This window comes from Neolamprologus multifasciatus, chromosome 13 (assembly GCF_963576455.1).
Source record: "Neolamprologus multifasciatus chromosome 13, fNeoMul1.2, whole genome shotgun sequence".
NCBI lineage: Eukaryota > Metazoa > Chordata > Actinopteri > Cichliformes > Cichlidae > Neolamprologus > Neolamprologus multifasciatus.
Window position 1 is genome coordinate 28,150,792 of NC_140451.1, and position 24,067 is coordinate 28,174,858.

The following is a 24,067-nucleotide window of genomic DNA, read 5'->3' on the forward strand; positions in this document are numbered from 1 at the left end:
CAGCAACAGTGACACGTTCCATTCCGTGTCCTCCAATGGGAATACTGGGTTTCTATTTTCAGTTCAGCACAGAGCACACTGACACTTGATCAAATCTAAAAGCTCTTTGTGGGGTAGTCGAAGCAATATAGAGCAATGCAGACTGAAGAGGTGAAAGCTAAAGATGGTCAGTTTTCTTGTACATATTGCTGCAGCTGGACGAGATCTAAAAGCCACGCATACACTTTCATGTGCACAAACACACACACACACAAGCAAACAAGATTAATTGGTGAATTTAAATTGACTGCAGATGTGGACGCAAGGTAAATAAAACAAGTAAAGTGCTGCATAAATATATGTGATGAGGCACTTTGTGACCTGCAGGTATAAGTACTTTGAGTGGTCACTAAAGACTTGAACGGCACTATATAAATGCCAGTGTGTTCTCTTATGTGTTGCATTTGTAGTTTTTCACCGTTTTTACTAAAATATTTGTTTTTTACCCGACTTCATCATTTCAACATCCATTAAAATTGTCTCTACAAAGTGTGTTTGTAGTCAGTTTCAGCATCCATGCTCGTTATAAACAAATATTCCACATTATGAATAGTTAGAGATTTGTGTAGATAGCAGAAGGGCCTCCAGAATTAATGAGAAAAAAGAAGAAAGTCAAACTTTCCTCTAAAAAACAGGACAAGAAAAATGAGATACACTATGTGCCCATGCTGTCAATATGTATAAAGCATAGACATAAATGTAAGATCACTCTGCTAGTAATGAGTCTAGGAGGTGGATGCCATCCAGCCAAACAGGACTGGCAAGTTGGAAGATGATACTCCCCTCACAGAAGGAGAGAGACTCAAAAGCTATCAGTGTATCAACATCTGGAAGTTTTAATCTCACGGTGTGAGAGTCAAAAGCAGCTGGTCAGGTGAGGTCATCATAAAACCATCACCAAGCATCACCAGAGAAGCTCTAACATGCAATGAAGGAAAGAGAAAGAAAGGACAGTCAAGAAACACCTGGACAGAGACCTCCAGGCAGACATCAAGAGGACAGAACTTACCTGGAGTTCGACACCCCTGGACTAGATGTTGGTCTGAGGTGCCATTTTTATTATAATAGAGGCCTGACAGAAAATATTTAATATGCAGAGAGATACATTGAACTATATTGAACTTTTTAAAACTAAATTAATTCCTAATCACATTTTTACATGCATTTAAATACATGAATATTGTGACATTATTTTTACATCTGCCCCTTTAAGAATTATTTATCTGTTTATTGTTTAAATCAAGTACTTTTACTTATAACTAGGTAGTTCTACTTTGACTCCTGTCTACACATTGTGAAAGATACACAAAATAGCTTTTTCAGCAGCACACTATGAGCAAGTTTACCTTCACTGTAACCCGCTGGTCTTTTTGTTTAGCGAGGTCTACCAGGTGCAGGCCATTGTAAACTGGGTTTTCCAGACAGCCATGAAATGAAGTATAGCTGAAGCCCTGCTGTGCTCCCAGTATCATCTGTACAGGAGACAGAGTGCACAAACAAGCAGATACAATAAAATGTCTGCAGCTGCGAGATTTGTTTCTTTCTGCCATCTGTCTTTTCATGAGTTATCATCCTATCCTCAAATACATACCTGATCATGGTCCCAATGTGCAAATGTTGGTGAGATGTGCACCCACTCTGTGCTTTTGTCCACTGTGAGCTTGAGGTGATTGCTGTGATGCTCCACTGCAACGTGATGCCAGTGCTGGTCGTCTAGCAGGCTGCCCAGAGTCACAAGATACCGGCTGTCAGGAGACAAACTTTTTCCTGGCGCGTGGGAGGAAGACGAAGAATGACACGATCATGTAGTAACAGTGGTTAAAAGAGAGAACGCTCGAATCTTAAAACATTTTTCTTTACCGATGGCGATAAGTATTACATCACTGACTTTTCTTTCTGCAGGCTGTCAGGATCTTTTCCATGTAGAAACTGTTTATTTTATTTCAGTTTTCCTCCAAATGATTTCTGCAGTGAAAGAATTTGACTCTGACATATTTATTTCTAACTGCACAGCAGGAGCTATCGCTTCTCCTCCTCCTCCTCCTCTCTGGAAATGAAGTTTCAAATTTCTCATCATCTTGAACTCCCCGCTGTTTTCTAGGTCTCTGAAGTGGTGCCACGGTGTCACAGTTTTCTGCCGGGGTTTATATCTTGGAAACAAAACCAAGGCTAGGTCTACATTTCAGAAGGAACCAGAAAACGCAGATGGCGAAACATTCAGTAATTAACACTAAACGGGGTAGAGAAAAAGAGAAAGAGAGGTAGATGGGTATAACAAAAATGACCAGTGAAATGCTTCTGATTCTTTCTACTCCCCAAAGTGTCAGCAGAGTGAAGCACTTTCACTGAGTGATGGGGGAGCTAAATGCATTCTGTCATTAAATATGAATTAGATATTGTTTGAAAGGAGACTACTTTGTCTGTGTGGGGAAAGAACGAATGAGTGAATGAGAAAAGGAGACAGACTGGGGCCAAGTTCACTGTGTTCTGTCATCAATCATAATTGATCTGTCAAACAGATAGTTGGCACAAAAGAGGGAGGGACCTGAGAAAGAGATGGGAGTAGTCATCACTGATCAGCAGACTGATGTCTGCGCCGCACAAGGATGAAGAGAAACAGGGAAACTGAGCAAAGGTGTAGTCTACTGACAACTGTTTTGTTTTTTTACTATACTAATAACTTCTATGTTTTGGGTAAAATATTCACTCACATACCAAATCACATGGCAGTAACTCTATGCATGTAATCATGTAGAAAACAACCTGGTCAAGCTCACAATGAGCATCACAGTGGGGAAGATGATTTAGGTGAGTTTGAATGTGGTATTGTCACACTATCCCACGCAGGCTGGTTTGAGTATTTCAGAAACTGCTGATCTACTGGGATTTGTCTGCAGAACCATCTCTAGGGTTTACAAAGAATCAACAACAAATGCCTTGTTGATGCCAGAGGTCACAGGACAATGGCTAAACCGCTTCGAACTCATAGGAAGGCAGCTCAAATAACCAAAACAGGACAACATCAGAGGGACAGCATTCCTCTTCACCCTCTACACTGCAGACTTCTCCATCAACTCCCCACGCTGCCACCTACAGAAGTTCTCTGACGACTCTGCCATCGTCGGCCTCATCACAGGTGAGGATGACTCAGAGTACAGACAGTGGACTCTGGACTTTGAGGACTGGTGGCAGCAGAACCACCTGCTGATCAATGCCGGGAAAACCAAGGAGCTGGTGGTGGATTTCCGGAGACGCAGACCCACCACACTGACACCGGTGAACATCCAGGGAGTGGACACTGAGATAGTGGACTCTAACACCTGGGTGTTCACCTGAATAATAAGGTAGACTGGAGCCACAACACTGATGCTCATTACAGGAAGGGTCAGAGCAGACTCTACCTGCTGAGGAGGCTGAGGTCATTTGGAGTCCAGGGAGCACTTTTAAAGATATTCTATGACTCTGTGGTGGCATCTGTCATTTTTACAGTGTTGCATGTTGGAGCAGCAGTTTATCGGCAGCTGAGAGGAAGAGGTTGGATAAACTCATCAGGAAGGCCAGCTCTGTTCTGGGATGCACCCTGGACCCAGTGCAGGTGGTGGGAGACAGAAGGACTCTGGCCAAAATAACATCTCTGATGGTCAGTCTCCCACCCCGTGCATGTAAATGTTGCTGAACTGCAGAGCTCCTTCAGTGACAGACTGCTGCATCCTCGATGCATGAAGGAGAGTTTCCACAGGTCCTTCCTCCCTGCAGCTGTCAGACTGTACAATCAAAACTGCTCCCAGAAAACAAAGATGTTTACATCAGCGCTGTAACTTGCACTATTTTATCAACCGGTTCACACTATAACCAGGGTTTGCCTCTTATCTGTATTTAATTTTATTTGATTTAATAACGGTACAGTACTCTGTTTTTGGTAACCATTCTCCTTGATGTAAATATGTAAAATTGTGTATGTTTCCGTTCTGTGTCTTGTGTACTGCTTGGGTGTATATGTGTCTTTCTTGCTGCTGTTACATCCAAATTTCCCCTTGTGGGACAATTAAAGGATTATTCTAAAACCAGGGAATGCAGAAGAGCATCTCTGAACACACAACACATAAATCCTTGGAGCAGATTGGCTTCAGCAGAAAAAGACCACACTGGATGCCACTCTAGTTTAGAACATAAAACTGAGGCTACAATCCACGCGTGCTCACCAAAACCTGACAACAGATGACTGGAAATATTAATTAAAAAAAACACCATCTCTCGTGCCAGCTGAGTCCACATTATTCTTCTCTCATGCACACACATACCAGTGATGCAATACACCTTTATACCAATGGTTTCACAATATTCCAGTGTTAAACAGCTGGCAACAGGTGCCAAAGAGACAAATACATTTATTATAATTATTACATCAATATGGCACCGAAAGCAAGAGAGAGGCAGATGGTTTGGGGAAAAAAAGAACATGGAGGTAAACAATTCAATACAAGTTCAAATTGTGCAAGAAGTCAACTTTAGAAATGTTTTATGAGGAAGGAAATGCATTCGGCACATTTGTTGAATGTATACATAATTTTTATTTACCAGAAAAGTTCACATGACATCTTTAAATTATTCGAAAACAGGCCATGAAGATAAGCAAAACAATGTGAAACTCTTGAATTTTTTATCCCACCGTAAAAGCTTTTTCCTGTCCAGAAGATCCTTCTCTGGAATATTTGTTGTATAAGTATCTGATGGACTTTTGGAAATTTCCCAGTATGACATCATCTTAATTTAGAGTATGCCCTCAGAATAAAAAAGATTTTTTTTCCAATGTTATTTTTACTTTGAAAAGTTCCTCAAAGCTGTTTTAATTTTCACATAGGTCCTTGTTTTAAATCATTTCAGACAGCTACCCAGGGCAATACCGCCTCATAATCTGCTGTCTACTTCGGCATTTCAGCACTTCGCTGCAGCTCTAAATCTAATTTTGTTAGAAGGCACTGATAGATGACAGACTGATATAATTGCTTCAGTATTTTCATTTTATTCTATTTAGAGTAAATGATTGAGACGGTGTGCACAATCAGTCAACACAAGCATAATGAACAACCTCTAAATGTGGCTCACAACACAAGCTGCTTGCTCCGGGAGCAAAAGTTTCTCAAGCAAGCAAAAAAAGTAAACAAAAAAGAAGGAATTACAGTTAAAAACAAAATGGAAGCAAGAAACATAGCAAATCAAGACGATATGAAGAATTTACAGTACAACTACTCTACTGCTGGATTGTTTCTGAGATGCATCAAAAAGTAAAGCAAGTGGACATGTACCCAAGTTGTTACATTGTTAAAGAATTGGCTCCTTTGGCAAATCCAAAAACATTTGGGCCTGCTCCAAACTCAAGACCATCCAAGTCTCACAGGGCTTACAGCTAATCAGTTTACAGTTGTGAGTCAAACATAGCCTCTGTGTCACTGAAATGATTCAGCTGTGGGCTGTAAAATTAAACACAGTCGGCTCCTTCTGACATGAGCATGTTGCTTCTTGGATGAAAGCTAAGCAGCTTATTTACAACCCCGTAAGACTGAGTAAGCCTGCAACGCCTTCGCATCAGTCAATACAGGCAGAGCAGAATAACAAGGTAAGTCAATATTGTAAGACGGTATTGAACATGACATGCAGCCCACCATTCACTGTGACAGCTGAGCTGGCAGAATGAGTCATCACCTGCATCCGACAGCAGGGTCGAGAAGAACAGCCACTAAATGACAGGAAATATTTAAATATTTTACACCTGTAATAATTCATCATGTGCTATAAAAAGCTCCGAGTGCTCATAATAATGCAGGCGATTCCCAGCTGCCTGTTGGGAGTAAAATACGACCAGTCACTTTTGACATGTTCGGCATTCTGATGTGCCGCCTAAGACTCCTCAGTTTGTCATTTTGATTTGTCATGTGTGCCTACATGGACAGTAAATGAACTGCACTCTGTTTGTGCAAATGAGCGTGCGTAAAAGAGACACACTTTATCAACAACTCTAAACGCATACTGTTGTGTACAGTTACTGGCCTTGGGACATGACCCCTCTGTTTAGTGGAACCTCACTATTTTGGGGGAGCCTGAAGGAGTCCCTTTTGGAGTTTTTCCCCCTCTCCTGTGGTGCCTGAAAAAAGGGCCTTAAGTACAGCTTTCCTTGTTATTACTGCAAATATCTACAGTGCATTTGTAGGAGCTATCTGGGGATGTTGTCTGCTCATCTGTCATTTTCTTGATATTACATATTTCTGCAAAAAAAGGCATTTATATTTTATACCTGTCTCCTAAGGGATTATTTTTACATGTAGAAAACCTCCAATATTTCCATGATATATATGTATATATTTATATCTTATACCTGGTAGGCAGCTTCTTTATTTTACAAGAGAAAAGTGCTACATTTTTGAAGCAGCACTGTCTTTATTCTTCACCTAACAAAAAGACTTGACCAGAGGGCAAAAGATCAGTGAACAATGTCTGCTGGCAGATTTGCTTTCACTAAATAATCAAAAGCCAAAATAAAAGAGAACTCAGCTTAATTACAAGCTTAGGTTTGACCCTGAGAACTATAATCCAAGAATTTGATGAATGTATAGTAACCATGAAATGGGTTGCTTCTGGAAAGAACACATGAATTTTAATGAGCCAGCGTATTTATTCAAACTGGGCTCGAGAGCTAAGCATCGTCTGTTAAATACTGCTGAAGGCTGCGTTGTGAACGTGGGCAAATAAAACTCTCAATCTAATGCTGGTACAGGTGCAAATCAGTCAGTTATTACCTTTGCTGTAATTTGGAAAGTTAAACTTTTAAAGAAGTGCACAGAATGACAAAGGGCTGAATTATCACAGAGTGATTCACTGAGCCAACAAAACTTATCAGACATAGCACGACCAGTTCTCTCCATGCAGTTCTGTGAATGTGTGCAGAAAAAGAGGGACATCCAAAAATGCATGTTTCAGCCATGTGTGAAAGTTAAGCTACACTGTCCTTTCTTTTTACCTGTGAAGTGTTTTGAAGAATCTCCTGTCAGTTTTTTTACATTAACTCAAGGTTTGATCCAAGGTTGATCTTTGGCTGGTGTAAAAAAACTGCTTTTCAAAGGCTTTCATGATCAAGAGGTCAGCGTTCAAAAAGCTCTGTCATCTCAGTCAACTTCAACCTGATTTTTGAATGTTTTCATAGTGATTATCTCAGTGGGCTGCATGCCTTTATTCTTTTCAGCATCTTGGAACAAACCCACAGATCAAGGATGGATTCTGGATGAACTGATGTTTATTCATATGCTCTTTAAAGAAAAACACATTCAGCAATTAAATTTGCTTTAGGCCAAAATTCAAACACAAATCACAGAGAGCTGCTTCAGACAACAACTTCCACCAGAAACTCACGACAAAGTCTCATATCTGTGTAGCAGCTAAAAGGAAAAAAGGGAAAAGATCGTGTTACACAATTAACCTTACTGTCGCTATTCCAACACTGACATTTTTGTCATGGCCAAAAATATTTTGGAATGAACTCATTCAAGCTTGCATGTCCAAAAAGTGAAAAAACATAAATCTATTTTCACACAGTTCTTTAAAAACCTTCAACAAATTTAAGCAATCTGTGTTGATAATGTTCAAGCTGAGGAATTTGTTTTCGCTGCAGTACAATCAGGAACTACAGTTGCAAATTAGACATTTCAGTCAGGTCTCATGGGTCAGCATAACTTTGAAACCAGTGTAATTCAAGTGGAAGAATGTGTTGCCTCTGCACACACTATGTTTTGGAACTTTTCTACGAATTTCACAGAAATGTATATTTTTAAGTTGTTAGTTGCAACCTGAAAGCAATACTTTCAGGTTGCACATATATAGGAAGAAGGGGGCAAGTAGGTGGGAAAATAATGAGAGAGAATAGGACAAATAAGCACAGTCCCACAGTTAATGGAAGGTAAATGACTCAATTTCAAAACAAAACATAAAAAGAAAGGCAAGCAGAGAACTGGAATGACATATTCAAAGGATGGTGATAAATTACTAATGCAGAACTGTTAAGGCAGAAGAAGAGACTGAGTGCAGAGGGCAGAGGAGCAGAGATAAACCCAACCACAGCAGCCAATGAAATAGGGAGTGGAATGACAAAAAGTAAAATACCAGAGGGAAAACATGCCCAAAAAGTCAGCTAACCAATCAAATATGGACAGAGTGGATTTTTGTTTTTAATTGAGGCATAACCGAGATTGCGGAGTGACAATAATAATAATAAGTCCCTATGATGACATACTGAACCCAGATAGGATCTAGGATATTTTCATTTTATCCACATCAAAGCAAAATGAATATCCTGTTTAGTGAAATAAATTAAACGAAGCGCAGCGGAAGTATAAAGGTTAGACGTTTAATTAAAACCAGAGAATTACTTGGAGGAAGATCTTTTATGAAATATTACTGTACTACACGTGGTAAATGTAAATTCAGCATATCCTGTAGTGATGAACTGAAGAAGCATAAACCATAGATAAATGTGTTCTTCTCCTCCATAAAATCTCTGGGATAACATTAATAAAGCTGGCAAGTTTGCCAACCAAATGAAAAACCAATAAAATAAACCATTGAAAGGTTATCTTGTGGCAGCTGGTTCTTACTTGATTTTTTCTTTAAAAACTATATATATATATATATATATATATATATATATATATATATATATATATATATATATATATATTTTACAGTTCTTTTAATATTATCTAACATAGCAAACTTCTTTGAAATAGCAGTGTGATGGAATAAAATATTGTGAAAAAGAAAGTTTTCTCATGACTTTGTGCAATAATGGAAAAAACAACCTTATTGCTTCCAGAGGAATCAGGAGGGTAGGTAGCAGCCAGGTGCTACTAATCTAGTCCACCTAAGTGATCATCATCAAATGTGATCTCCTCCATAAAAGCTGAGGTTTTGGCATTCAGGTGTGTGTTACTACACAAAGCCAAAATCTTCCCAGGAGTGGATGTCCTAGCAAATTCACCTCAAAGTCAGAAAATGCAATGCTTCAGATAAACTGCAAGACAAACTACATCTCAGACTCTAAAGTTATCATAACACTGCAATTAGAAAAAGACTGAACAAGTATGGTTTGGTGAAAACCAAACACAGCATATCAGCACCTTATACCAACTGGGCTTCTTTCCGTCATTGAGTCGACCATGAACTCTTCTGAGTATCAAAGTACTCTAGACTCAAACATGATTCCATCTCTTATTTGCCAGACAAAGCTTGAATGATACTGGGTAATGAAACAGGACAATAGAACAAGCACATTAGCAAATCTATAACAGAATGGGTCATGGACCCCTTGTTGATCCTCTACCTAATCACATGAGCCAAGGTGTGAAAACGGGTGTGGGTCACAATCAGCCAAGGTCTCGGGTAGGGATGGGTACCGGTATCCGGTGTTCTGACATAAACTGTAGTAACCAGACTGAAAAGCAGCGCACATTTCAGTGCTTTATTTCGGTGCTTTTTTTCCCCCTGAGCTGTGATACACTTTGGATTCAAGACAATCATTTTACCTTTCCAAGGATAGTAGGCGGGCCCAGGTACGTACGTTCTTTTAGAGCAGAGCTACAGATTAAAAATGCTCAAGGCGAAGCGGTCAAAAGCCTGGCTGTACTTCACAGCAAAAGATGCAAACTCAGCAGCCTGCAACAAGTGCTTTAAGCTGATACTGTCAAAGGAGGTAACACCTCAAATCTGATGAAACACCCGGCAACACATAGCGTTTTTTTAAAAGCCGAGAAATGCGCCGTATTTGATAGCTTGCTGCAAGACCTCAAACTTAGCAGCACATCTACTGCTTGTGGGTTGCCTGTTATCGGACCCGGAGTTAGCAACATCCCCCAAGAACCCGAAGAGGAGAGTCCTGGCCCCTAGCCCTGCCAGTGTGGAGCAGAAATGATGACGGATGATGATGGTAGCAGTAGCCGTTCTTCTCTGGGTGAGTGGCTTAATGTTGTTCGTGTGTAATTTACGTTGAGTAGGCTAACCACGTTATTACATTAATGCATGTAAGGTGAACTAGGAAACACCGCCGTAGTTACATGCAGCTGTCTTCTTGTTTGATGGCACATACTCCCTTCACCCTGGCCAAAAAGGCTAAAATGACCAAAGAAAAAGTGGAAAACAGCTGAACATGAGAGGTTTTTGGACAAAGTTTGTGTTTTCCATTCTTTAAGCACCGGTTCGAGCACCGTTTCAAAAGTACCGGTTTGGCACCGGTGTCGGATAAAACCTAAACGATACCCATCCCTAGTTTTGGGTGAACTCACTGTGAAAACTAGCCTAGCCTATCAACTACCCTATCATGTGATTTACTAAGATCAATTGGCCCAGGAAGTGAGTGGGCGTTAAGGCCCACTCACTTCTGCAGAAGAAAGGGATCTCCCAGAAAATGAATCAAGGTGTTGCAATGGTCTAGTCAAAGTCAGACATCAATCCAACTGAAATGCTGTGGTGAGAACTTAAGAGAGCTATGCATAAATGAAAATCCACAACCTTCAAGGAGTGCTGTAAAGTTAAGTGGGCCAAAATTCTAGACCTTGAATGATAAGCCCTGACCTTGAAAGTGAGGTTTCCCTTATGGTGAAATTTGTTTTTATGTTTTTATATTATTATTATTATTGGGAAGTCTTTGCTCTTTGCATCTAAGAGTTAACAGGTGTAAGATTATGCATATACACAACCCCCCCTGTCTAATAACAATGATGACCAAGCAACCTTCAAGAAATACATCCACCAGAAAATGCTGCAATGTTAACACAACTTTCATTTTATAGCTACTAGTAATTCACCAACAAAATGTTTGTTAGTTCTTTTAGTTTGTTCAATAAAAACAGCAGCACAGGCAGTTTCCACACTGCATGAATAAAAACTAAGAGTTGTACCTTTTCTGATGAGCAATTCAAGTTTTCCTTTTTCTAACTCCAAGGTGAGGCTGTGCCCGTTCTGTCCCTCTGCGTGAAGCAGTATCCCAGAGTTCTTCAGGGTTTTAAACTTCAGGCTGATGCTCTCACTGGACATCTGCCTCGGCCTGGGAGTCAACCTGTAGGTGAGGCTGCTTTGGCCATTGAAACTCAACACGTCAGAATCTTTAAAAAGACACACACACACAAAATCATTACCCTGGTTTCAGATGCTTGTTATTGTTATAATTCATTACACTCATTAAATATTTAATTATGCAACCCTGCTTTCCAGAAATCCCATCTGATATGCTGCACATTTTGCAATTTTCTGGTGCAAAACATACATTCTGGATTCTTCATCTTCTACCTGCAGTGTTCATATACATATAAAATATTACAGTAAACGCTTCCCAAAGGCAAATTAATATTTAAGCATCAATAAAAGAAGAAGAGAAGCTAATATTCAAATGATGTCTGACTATAGAAAGCAGATTAATGACCACTGTGCAGCTTTCGTGTCACTCTGAAGAAAATTATACACTAATGGTGAAAGTGTTGCTTAAGAACACAAATCTCTAGCCTACAGTGTCTCTATTGAAGCGTCAAATTAGAAACGCCAACTCAGACACATCAGTTATTGGATCCAGTGCATGTGAACTTCTACAAGTGACAGAAAGGCTGAAAGCACCAGAAAAAAAATGCCTTGAAATTGTTCAAAAGTTTTTCTGCTAGGGCTGGTATATTATATGCTTTACATAAATCTTCTTTTCTACCAAAGTGTGTACCCTCAAGTTAGTGCAGGCAAAAAAATCAAGTGAAAAATTTAAATTCCTTAATCATATAAGATTTTAATAAGTAAATAAAATTAACTCATATAAGATGCCCTTATGTGGGGTAAATCTTTGGGGCTTGAAATCTGAAAGACTTTCGTTTTTTTATTTACAAAGTGGGAGATCACATACAGTTACAGAGTTACAGAGTTGTGAGGTACATAGTGCGGAAAAGTCACAAAACGTTTGTGCGCTGCCAGCAACATGTCAAAGTCTAATTAAACCCATTAGCATTAACACCATTAAAGCTGCAAGGTTATATTTTCACACCGTGCTGAACCAGGCATGGCCATAGCTCCGCGCTAACCCTCTCCATCCACACTTCCTCTCAGCAGGTGTTTGGTGAGCTCCTACTGTCTGTTTCACCTGTGGCTCATTTCTACTGTAATCAGCATTGATCTGCCGCCTCTTCACCAACCCCCAAGGTACATTTACATACCCTGTTTTATGTACACATTGTTTTATTTACGCCTTTTGAGGAAAGAAATTTTTGGTAAGGTTCCAAAGGTAAAAGCAATGAAATTTATTGTTTAATTCTAAGAATTGGTTGGCAAATGCATTGATGTCCAACCCTTTCACAAGGCTAGACGATGCAAACCTGTCTCTATTAGATGCTAAGCATAACAAAAAAAAATAAAAAATGAAAAGAGACACTGAAAAAAAACACATTTTGGTATTTTACCCCCAAAATATGCTTCAAAGTCACACAAATGGGAATATACAGTAAATACAAAGTGTTATATAATTTTTTCAAGACGAAAAAACAAAATTAAGTGTCTAATCTACTGTCATGCTTTCAGTTAATGTCTGTAAGTGTAGAGAAACAAGTACTGAAAAACAAAAACTGACTGTAAGGACATCCATAGGTTTCCAGTCTGAGTCCAATCCGACCATTTGGATTCCAGTTGAGAGGAATCAGGCGGACGTAGCGAGCGATCACTTGGTGCTGTAGCTTATGCTGAACCACACTGTCTGCATTACTGTTACCTGCAAATGCCTTAAAGAAAACAAACAAACACATAAAATCACAGTTAGCTGGTTTTGTGGCTTTGCATTCATGCATCAGTCGACTCATCTTTTGGTTGTGAGACACTACAAAGATAACTAAAATTTCCTCCTGTGGACATTTATTGTAGTAGGATTCTTACAGAAAATGAACATTTCATCTCTCCATTGAAGCTGAACTAGTATCCCCAAGGTATCTGTGAGAAGTGATGTGTTTGATTTTTCTCCTAATGGAGGGAATATTGTTGAGATAGGGCCACGTTTCTGGTGAACGGTTTCTCAATCAGGTAGAAAATTAGATTTGTGAAGCAGTAGTTGTAGTTTTATGTGCGTTAAATGCTTTGGTAAACATGTGGTCCGTGGAGAATAACATTTATTAACTTCTGCCTGTCTGCATTTTGTTTTAGCTTTTCAGCTTCAACTTGGACTTAACGTGATGCATTAAAATTCTTCTATGTACGTTTTAAACCTTTAGCTGACTGTTTTTCTTTTCTTCTCCCTCCCAGAACCCAACAGGGACATAAGTAAAAGACTTTTAATAAGTAAATGACTTCCATTATAAATTGCAGAACCTAGTCTGTTTTTCCTAAAATACAAGCGCTTATGCTTTTTCTTAATATTTCCTCTCTTGGTGCTTTTCAATTAAAATGTTTCACTTGAAAGGTTACTTTGTGTACCTATTCAGATCATTATTTTTAATTAATATGCAAATACTGTAAACTCAACCTAAACAGCAGAATTGTAGCTCTGCGAGGAAATAAAGGATGGCTCAGTGAGCAACGTCCTTCACATGGAGGACATCTGCCCAGCTGGAAAGCCCTTAAACAAACCATTCAGTCCCCACTAGCTCGAGGCTCTGACAGGAGGGTGTGGAGCATGAGGTTAGCCGCTAATTCAAATCACTGCATTGGACTTCTTGACCTTGTTTGAAGTGCCAGGTAGGTTTGGTTAGATAATAATAATAGTAAATTATTACTCAGGTTATCTTTATCTTACATTAACATATGTATGATGATCCAAAGGGAGCAAATACTTCTTTCATAATAACTTGTTTTGTGAGCTGCAGTAGGTTTTTCAGCTGGTTGTGATCAGCTCATATTCACTGTTTTTTTAGGTCCAGCCAACTGAATTCAATGAAACCAAAGGAGTTTTTACTCCTTGACACTATAAAGTTGGTATAAAAGGCAGAATTTGACTCTAACGAGCATCATCACCTTAAATATAGACTCATATCTAATACCCTTGATCTACATCCTAACATTTGACCATGAATGCCACAGCCTCTGTGCACCAAACATAATTCAGCAACACACGTTTAGATAACACTTGCTTTACAAACAGTAGTTTAAAATGAACAAGACAATATATGCATAGTTTAAGTTTCCATTTTTTTAAACATTATGATGACACTCAAAGTGTCAAATATGTAGGACAAATGTGAATTTGATAGAGGACACATTTTGTGACAAACTGCACAGAAATGCTAAATGCATGCACGTTTACATATGATGATATGTGAGCTGCTTGAATAATTGCATTTGAAATGACCGGCCTCTTAAAAAAGAAACGTTTTTTCATTTAAATTGTGGCCAAGACTTTATTTACATTTTGACTATGAACAAATTCAAGGGAAAAGAAAACAGAAGGGATGTGTTGAAGGTGTAAGTGGGCTGTGGGATGTAATTATTTTCTTATTACTGGGCAAGAAATCTCCATGCTGTCAATCTGCAGCACACAAAAAACTAACCAATTAACTCATGATATGTATTATTCTGTGTATACGGTTTAATTGCTTGTGAACTGAAGGTGCCAGAAGGCTGCTTCAGAACACTTTAACCACTACTAAACCTACAAAGTCAATGAACATCCAGGAGCCATAACATAGACCAGGACAAATCTGCTCCACTACAGCCTTTATTTCAGAATCTATTCATGCAGCATCAGAAGGAAATGAAAATGTGTTATGCAAATCTAGTAAATTTACCCCTATTGACAATTAAAGAATTTGTATTTCTTAATTAGAACAGTATATATATCCCCAACACAATCTGCTCTTTTATACCATAACAGCTGATGTGAAGCATGAAAGGGGAGACGATGAGAGCGAAAATTAGAGAATGAGCGCTTCACTCAGCCTCACAAACTCTGTCCTCTAAGCTTAAAGGAAAAAGAGGTCCTGGAGGAATTGTGACTGATGAAGCTGCTCAGCAGTCGACTCTGTACCCTGAGAGCCGTGATAAACTAGGCTGACTAATATGCAGAGCTTTGGAAGGACTTCTGAGACATGCCAATGATTTATACCGACTTATGCTGTGTGTGAAATCAACAAGCTCTTAAGCTGTGAGAAGTCTTTTTTGTTCTTCCTCAGAAGGAGTATTAAGCTGACATTAGTTTTACTCTTGCTGTGAAAGTCTTAACTCTCCTAATCTTTAAAATAAAGCTATTTGCCACAGCATCAGCCTGACTGGGATTCATTACCCGCTAGGTGTGGTTTAAGCAATAAGTTGTTAGATCTTAGAAAGTGATCAGAAAATGCGATGCTAATTATTTTGGATTTTGTACATTTGAATAAACTGGAAGGTAGTTGTTAATATTCAGCTTCTGGCCAAGCAAAATGATCACTAGTAATGAAATGCAGACTCCTGGAAAGGTGATCCTTTTATTTAGTTGACTGAAAAGCTATCTGCTTTACTGACTTCTGATATTTTATATTTTTGCTGCTTACTTTCTACAGATTTCTGTTTCAGATCCAGCATTTTAGTCAAGACAATGCATTTGGATGGAAGCCCCACATCACCTAAGAACACACTCTCGGTCATATATTTTTAACAGTTTCTAAATTATTAATGCTGTTATAATAACATAATATTTTCAGTCTTGCTTCCACCAAAGAAGACATCAGAACACCGAGGAGAAAAAACACAGAGGTTTAAGAAAGAAAGTAACAATAGCTGAATTTCATTTAGCTCCTTCAGTTTCACTGCCATGACATTGTACTGTTTCTTTCCACGTGGTTCTAGACTCCTTTTTTAATTTCAGTATTTTTTTTAAACCTTTAAAAGAAAAACTGGAAATATAAAAATCTTTGTATTTTTTTCTGTCCTTGCCACAACTGGAAAAATTGGTTTATCAATTCTACAAAATAACATGGAACATTCTCAAGGGAAAAATTTATATATATATATATATATAAAACTTTTAAATGCCACCCAACCTTTAAATCTACCAATTAGTATTGAAGACTGATGTTATATTAGCAGATAAAACAACATTAGATCTTTGCCACCAATGACGAGAAAGCAGCGTCACCTAAATTAACACTGCAGGGGATTTTTTAGAATTGGTTCCCCTAAATTTGGTCAGGTCAGAAGAGGCAATGCAAGCTTGGCACCTTACTAAATACACATATTTAAATAATACAAAATTAAAAAGCCTATTTTACAATAAAATGAATAATTTATGTTTTATACTTTCAACAGTAACTCCCTTCACATCGAAATCCCCCAAAATCAGTCTGCAATTCAGCGGGTCAGTCTCCCCAGGCCCCTGCCACTGCACCCCACTCACATTGCACCTGACCTTAGTGCCTGCCTTGGCGTGTGGTTAACCCACAGGGCAGCAAATTGATGCTATTTTTGTCCCGCTTCAGGGCAACATCTCCAGTGCAGATAAGTCAGAGGTCAAAAGAAGCCAGCTGAGATGGTTCAGGCATTTAATTAGGGTGTCTCATATTCAGCATATTACATGTGCAACGAGGGGGAAAAACACACTGGATAAAGCCTACAGCAACATCCAAAAAGGCTACAGAGCAACCCCTCTACCACATCTAGGTTTGTCAGACCACATGTCCATGCTGCTGATCCCTGCATACACTCCCATTAGGAGAAGAGCCCCCCCCAGTCACAAAAACTGTGAAAACCTGGCCAGAAGGTGCATCACATCAGCTGCAGGACTGTTTTGAAAACACGGACTGGAGCGTGTTCGAACATCAGGACCTTGAAGAGCACACAACATCAGTGCTCTCATATATTAATTTCTGTGTCAACAGTGTCACTGTGGACAAACGTCTCCGGGTGTATTCCAACCAGAAACCCTGGATGACTAAAGAGGTCCAGGTCCTGCTGAAGCAACGTGACGCCGCTTTTAGATCCGGTGATGGTATGCAGTACAGTGCAGCCAGATCTGAGTTGAAAAGAGGCATCAGAGAGGCCAAGGCAGCGTACAAGAGAAGGATCGAAGACCACTTCAGCACCAACAACTCACGACAGGTATGGCAGGGAGTTCAGCACTTAACCAACTACAAACCTTGCAATACCACGTTGACTGAGGGTAACGCGGAGCTTGCGGAGGAGCTGAACCACTTCTTCGCACGCTTTGAGGTGAAGGGACCAGAGGCAGCAGCAGCAAAAACATCGGACAGCAGCAGCAGCCCAAGCCTCATAGTGCAGGAATATGAGGTGAGGTGCACACTGAGGGCAGTGAACCCCAGGAAGGCCGCTGGACCAGATGGGGTAACCGCAAGGGTCCTAAAAGAGTGTGCAGACCAGCTGGCTGGGGTCTTCACTAAGATCTTCAACTCTTCACTGTCCCAGTCCTGCATCCCGCCGTGCCTAAAGTCAGCCACAATTGTCCCACTGCCAAAGTGTACTAACATTAGCAGCCTCAACGACTACCGACCAGTTGCTCTAACACCTGTTATAATGAAGTGCTTTGAGAAACTGGTCCGACGTCACATCATGTCCTGGCTGCCACCCACACTCGACCCGCTCCAGTTTGCATACAGAGCTAACAGATCAACTGAAGATGCCATTGCTACAATGCTCCACACCACCATCTCTCACCTGGAAGTGCAGGGCCGTTACGCCAGGCTGCTCTTTGTTGACTTTAGCTCTGCTTTCAACACGATACTCCCGGACAAACTAATAGTTAAACTGCTGGAAATCGGACTTCCTTCTACCACCTGCCGCTGGATCAGAGACTTCCTCTCAGACCGTGTACAGAGAGTTAGAGTGGGGCCTCATCTTTCCTCAGCCCTCAGCCTCAACACCGGCTCTCCACAAGGCTGTGTACTGAGTCCCCTACTGTACACTCTGTACACACATGACTGTGTTAGTTCCCACCCAGACAACACAGTCATCAAGTTTGCAGATGATACCACCGTGGTGGGGCTCATCTCTGGGGGAGATGAGACGGCGTACAGAGCTGAAGTTCAGAGGCTGTCAGATTAGTGTGTAGATAACAACCTGGACCTCAATACCACCAAGACAAAAGAACTGGTAGTTGACTTCAGAAGGAAGAAGTCTGAGCTGCAGCCTGTCAGCATCAATGGGGAGTGCGTGGAAAGGGTCTCCAGTTTCAAGTTTCTGGGAGTGCACATAGACACAGACCTCCAATGGAGCTCTAACACCTCTGCGGTCTTAAAGAAGGCCCAACAGCGTCTCCACTTTCTGAGAATCCTCAGAAAAATGGACCTGAAGAAGGAGCTGCTGACCGTCTTCTACCGCTGCTCCATTGAAAGTGTGCTGACGTATTGCATCGGTGTGTGGTTCTCCAGCTGCACCACAGCACACAGAAAGGCACTCCAGAGGGTCATCAATATGGCCCAAAAAATCATTGGACATCCTCTTCCCTCCCTGAAGGACCTGTACAGCACTCGCTGTCTCAAGAGGGCCCGCAGCATCCTACGGGACGGTACACACCCAGGACACCGGGTGTTTAAGCTGCTGCCGTCCGGCAGGAGGTTCAGGCTGCTGAGGTCCCGGACAAATAGACTTAAGGACAGCTTTTACAACAGAGCAATAGCCCTGATCAATGCAAATAGCTGACCTGATTGGCTACCTCCCTGGACTTTTTTTAGGGGGGAGGTAACAATGTTTAAAAGAACAATAACAATAATAATATTTATATTTATAACAAGGTGCAATAATAATTAATGTGCAATAATAACAGTGTGCAATAAAAATACACTTATTCTTCTTTTTTATTACTAAGTTATTATACTGTGTTGTGTTGTTTGTGTTGCGTTGTGATGTGTCATATCGTGTCGTGTTGTGTTATATGTAGTGCCGACGTAGGACAGTTTTCCAATTTCATTGTACTATGTATGACTGTGCAATGACAATAAAGAGTTATCTTATCTTATCTTATGTGCGCGGAGGTGCCATTTGCCACTAGTTAAAACTAGAAACTGTTAGGGCCCCAGGTCAGTGGGGAGACCCCCAAGGGCTGACAAACTTTAAACTACAACAGTGGCCGTGTACAAGAAACTTGACCTTCTGTTATGTGACGGCTGTGTGCAGGCAGGAAAAGGACCCAAAGTGCAGACTCCAGAGACAAACGTAAACTCAAACAGCTTTAATGCTGAACTCAAACAGAACAAAAGTAAGACTCCAAATAACTTACACGGGCAGACAAAACACACAGCTAGATAAGGGTAGATCGCAACACGGACAAACTGAAACACAGGGCTTAAATACACAGAGGGAGCAATCAGGGAATGGGTAACAGCAGGGAAACACAGCTGGGGCAAATCAGGCCTAACGAGACAAAGGAAGCAAAACCAGACACATTTACATGAGACACGGATTTTCAAAGTAAGACAGGAAACATAACACAGACTGAACTATAGACACAGACTCTGACTGGACACAGAGAGACAGCAACTAGAGAACACAGAGACATAAACCATAAGACAGAACTCCAACAAAGAAACCAAAGACTAGAAATGATAAGTAACATAATAAACTCAAAACTCTGGCATCCTAACACCTCCCTCAAGGGGCTCCATCTGACTACACTCACTGCCGTCGAAGTTGTGTACATGATTCTGTTTAAGCAAATGTAATGACAACAAAGAGGACTTATCCTTCTGTGACTGACAGAAAAAGAAGAAGAGGGAAAAAAAGTAAGACTGTGGTGAGTGGAGCCAATAATAATCAAATATTAATCAATAGATCCTGCGCACTGCGTCCTGCATTCGGATTCACTGCTGAGTTGAACATGTGGAGTTAGAGTTGTGACACTAGCAGTCAACTTGTTAGTATAGCTAGCAGGGCGAAAGATCAGAAAGCTCATAGTTACAGTATTAACACTTCATAACCAGTAAATAATAACAACATAATGGTCATGAACACTATAGTAGTTTGAGGGTCTTTCTGTGGATATTTACCTAGGGCTCCATCAGACCCTGAGGTAGACCCAGAACCTGCTCTAGAGATTATATATCTGGCTGAGGAACACCTTGGGATCCCTCAGGAGGAACTGGAAAGCATTCCTAGAAAGCAGGATGTCTGGAATGACCTGCTTAGCCTGCTGTTCTCACGTCATATAATCAGTGGATGGATGAAACAACGTCTCCTGATTAGCATTAGAAAAAACCTGACTTAACCAATACACTAAATAAATGAAACACCATCCTGATTTTTTATTGTTTTTTTCCTTTTTTTAACACTAGAGGTTTGACTTCCACATTTTAAATCTCTCTTGATGCTCTCCCTCTGCAGTAAATTAATAGCAAACACCTGAAGACTTGGATTTTTTCTCTATTTCCACAGCTCGAAATGTTCACATAATTGTAGATGATGGAAACCTTAATACATTTCCACCTTTCCTTGATTTTTCAGAAAATTCTGTTTTCTTTAGTCACGCTTCAGTCTCACTTTCCTCCAACTCTGATGACTCTGAGCTATTACAACAAACTCACCCCTATACTGTCTTCCTGTCGATACTGTTTCCAGTTGTGCCCTGTGTCGCTGAACATCAGCAGGTAGGCTGTCTGCCAGTCAGAGCTGCCATAGCGGCCTTGTGTTGCAACAGCAGTGATTCGTGTCCGCCCACCCAGGTCGACTTCCAACCACTGATATCTGTCTGAACTCAGAGGAGACCAACCTCCAGCTCCTGGGCAGAGGGAAAAAGAGAGAGGGGAGGGAAAGAAAAACACCCTTAATAACCAGAGGAATTGAGAGTTGACTTCTCTATCTCATTATATATTTTTGGAGCTTAAAAAAAAGGTTAAACCTCGACAGTACAATACCTTTAAACTTTTCTCAAGAAAGTTAAGACTAAAAGAACACCAAAGGGGAATACAATCAATTAAATAGTATCAAGAAGCACTAAGCTATACAAAAATATCTGCTGAATGCTTTAAATACAATTTCATAATTAAGAAGAACAAAAAAGCATTCAGGCAAATTTGAGCAAGTTCTTCCTAAACTACTTTCACCAAATAAACTTTTTTTTGTAGTACAAGCACCTTAAAAGCAAATGCTTTATCAGCTTCTTTCTTTAGTGTTTAATTTGGAGTAAAGAGTTTAATCTCTGGCTTAAAATATTTTCTGTGCATAATAAAAGCTGCAACGAAGACATTTCAATTCAAGTACACAATAATTACGCGGCCAGCTCATGGGCTCATAATACGGTGAAGACAAGATAAAATCAAAGAATTCTTCCTCCCAGGATGATTTCTCCCTGTCAGAAATGTTAAAGAAAGCTATAAGGCACTGCACCAGCATTTTTCTATTTGGCCTCTACCTCATTATGTTTCCTTTGGAAAAACAAAAGACATGTTTGCACATTTTCCTTGACAAACAAGCAAAAACAAAAACAAACAGCTTGACAGGCGAATAATTAAAATACCAAAAGGTGATTTTTATGTTTGCAGTACTGGGTCACGTTCAACTGAAATTAGATAATAACAATAGATGTTACCAAAAAAAAAGGTTTTCTGTATACAAACTATAAACAAATGCTTTTGTTAATCCTGCTTCTCCCTCATTAGGAGATCTGACTGTTTAGGCTCATAACTTAACTGCCTTTCTTATAGAGTTCATAACTCTTTTTCCTATTTTTCTTTTAATTTGTTTGCAAATTAGTCATTAACACTTTATCTCTAATATATCATGGAGGTTTTGACTACAGGATAATTTAAGGACTAAGTCCTGGCCCAGTACTTTTGACCATATAGTGTAAGTATAATCATAGGCAAGTCAAGTCAAACTTATTTGTATTGCACTATTCAGAATAAAGGTAATCTAGAGTCTTTAACAGAACGCTAGATAAACACAGAGATATTTAAAACCTAACACAATTAGACACAAGAGACAACAACACTAGAGTTGTTTCCCATGTTCGCAGACACCTTGTTATATATATCTGCCGCACTAATAGATGTGACTGTCACTGTGAATAACAGTTGTTTCCACTGAAAGCTTAGTAGAAACGAAATGTCAGAACAGCAGTAAAACCATGTAATGATCATGTCCTTTATAGACAGCTGTTTTAGTCTGCCCAGTAATGACTGATCTTTAGACCATATGTGGACAAATAGGACAACCTATGAGAGGATCTGTTCACAGATGTCTATTTATATATTTTGCACTAATGTCTTCTGTAGCCAAAAACTGTCCTTGTACACTAAGGATAATGGGTAAAGCAATTAAATAATATATAAATAAAATAATATAAAAAAGTCAAATCTGTCATCAAGGTAAAAAACAAAACAATATCTAATGTAACTATGGATATAAACAGTACACAAGTGTTCAAACATATTTTGTTAGTAAGAAAAAAACAATATTTAGCAACTTCCTATTTGATGAATCAGCAACCCCAGTTTGAATAAGATGATTTGTTCTCATAACTATCTTAACAATTTGGACACATAATATATTTTTTTAAAATGTCTTTTTGGACGTCAGGGGTTCTGTAACTCTCTCAGTCAATTGTGCAGCATCAGTCACTTTTTATATCCCAGGCCAAGCTGAAATTATAATCAAAGCATAAAAAATATTATTCAACACACTAAACAACTTTGTGAAGGTTAAAGGAAATGGTCCTTATAAAGACAGTTTGATTATACCAAAAACAGCTATAATTCATTCTGATGTTAAAGCAGCTTGTGCTCAATTATTTGTGTGTTTTTGACTGACAAATCTTTTGTTCGTTATTGTTATTGTTGTTGTTGTTTTTGTTGTTGTTGTTAGAGAGATTAGAGAATGCTACGCCATAGTTCTCTGTTTTTTTGTTGTGTTTTGTTTTGGGTTTTTTTTGTAGCTCATTCTATTTATAGGCAGCAAAGTATTTAAATCCAGTTTTTCCAAGCTCGGTTTGAATAAGTGGTACAGCTAATGTTAAAGTGTTATGTGATCTGATATTGTAAGTGCTGTGTTTAAATTGAGTCAGAAAGCAGGGGTAAGCAGGCAGTCTTTGCAGTATAGAGCCTCCTAAATAAACATCGGACATACATGGTTATCACATTTTTCATGGCTGACGAAGAATCACCTGTGATCAGTTGTAATGTACTGTGATACACAGAATTGAAAGGTTTAAATGTGGATTTAGGAGAATGCATACAGATGTCACCAAATATCATCAGTATCATTATCTTCCCAGCACAATTCTTTTTATAATGAAAGACAATGATAATAGAAATATATGAATGCAATGTCTGCTTTTTTGTGAAAAACTTTTGAGTCTGTGATTAAAGCCCGCTGAGTCACTTGGTATCAGTAGAATTAAAAGTTTGAGTTTGAGACTTTGAGCAAAAATTAAAGAAAAATCACTTCTGCTCTGCTCACTTAATCCTTTGTATCTTCTCAAGGAGTAGGAAGTTCCAGAACTTTCTCCGAGAACATTAAAGGCCTCCCAAATCCAATTTAATGTAGAAAAAGTTAAATGTTTTTGCATAGCCAGTGATATTACTTTCACACAGCCAACCCTTTTGGAACCAGAGTCTGATAGTTCGAGGAATCAATTTCCCTCCAAAAGAGATATTATCATTTTGATTTCCAGCTTTTCTACTTAATTACAGTGCAATTGCACATTAGGATTTTGAAGCTGACCTCAAAGTTGGACCCTGTATGTTTGTCCAAAGAGACAGATGATTGAATACCCTCATCTGGTAGTTCAGATGTGTTCAATGCCGTGGCCATATCGCCTCAATAGTGACAGCTTCACAATTAGCCGCATGTAGCTAACAAAAGTCTGTTTTCCCATTATTTCTGCTATGTGAGGAAAAAAGGGAAAAGATTGAAATGGGGAAAAGCAAGGAACGGACAAAAGACATCAAGCATGTCAGTCTCACTGCATAAATTATGTCAGGCTGAGAAAACTAGACAGATCTAATTAAAGATTAAAAAGTACTGTTCTTTGTGGACATTTGATCGATCATAAGTTAATAGAAATGGAAAAAAAAGAAAAAAATTGGGCTGTCTGATCAGCTGCTTGATTGATTTT

At 39.4% G+C, this 24,067-nt stretch overlaps 1 protein-coding gene across 1 annotated transcript in view; it reads right to left on the reverse strand.

The window, feature by feature from the left end:
* LOC146505728 (contactin-associated protein-like 4) overlaps positions 1-24,067 on the reverse strand; it is a 90,566-nt gene that overhangs the window by 39,939 nt on the left and 26,560 nt on the right. The window contains exons 3-7 of the mRNA XM_085182479.1: positions 20,538-20,731; positions 12,680-12,827; positions 10,980-11,183; positions 1,631-1,806; positions 1,386-1,511 (exon numbers count right to left, since the gene is read on the reverse strand). Coding sequence (XP_085038605.1) covers positions 1,386-1,511; positions 1,631-1,806; positions 10,980-11,183; positions 12,680-12,827; positions 20,538-20,731 — 848 coding nt within the window. The remainder of the gene's footprint in view (positions 1-1,385; positions 1,512-1,630; positions 1,807-10,979; positions 11,184-12,679; positions 12,828-20,537; positions 20,732-24,067) is intronic.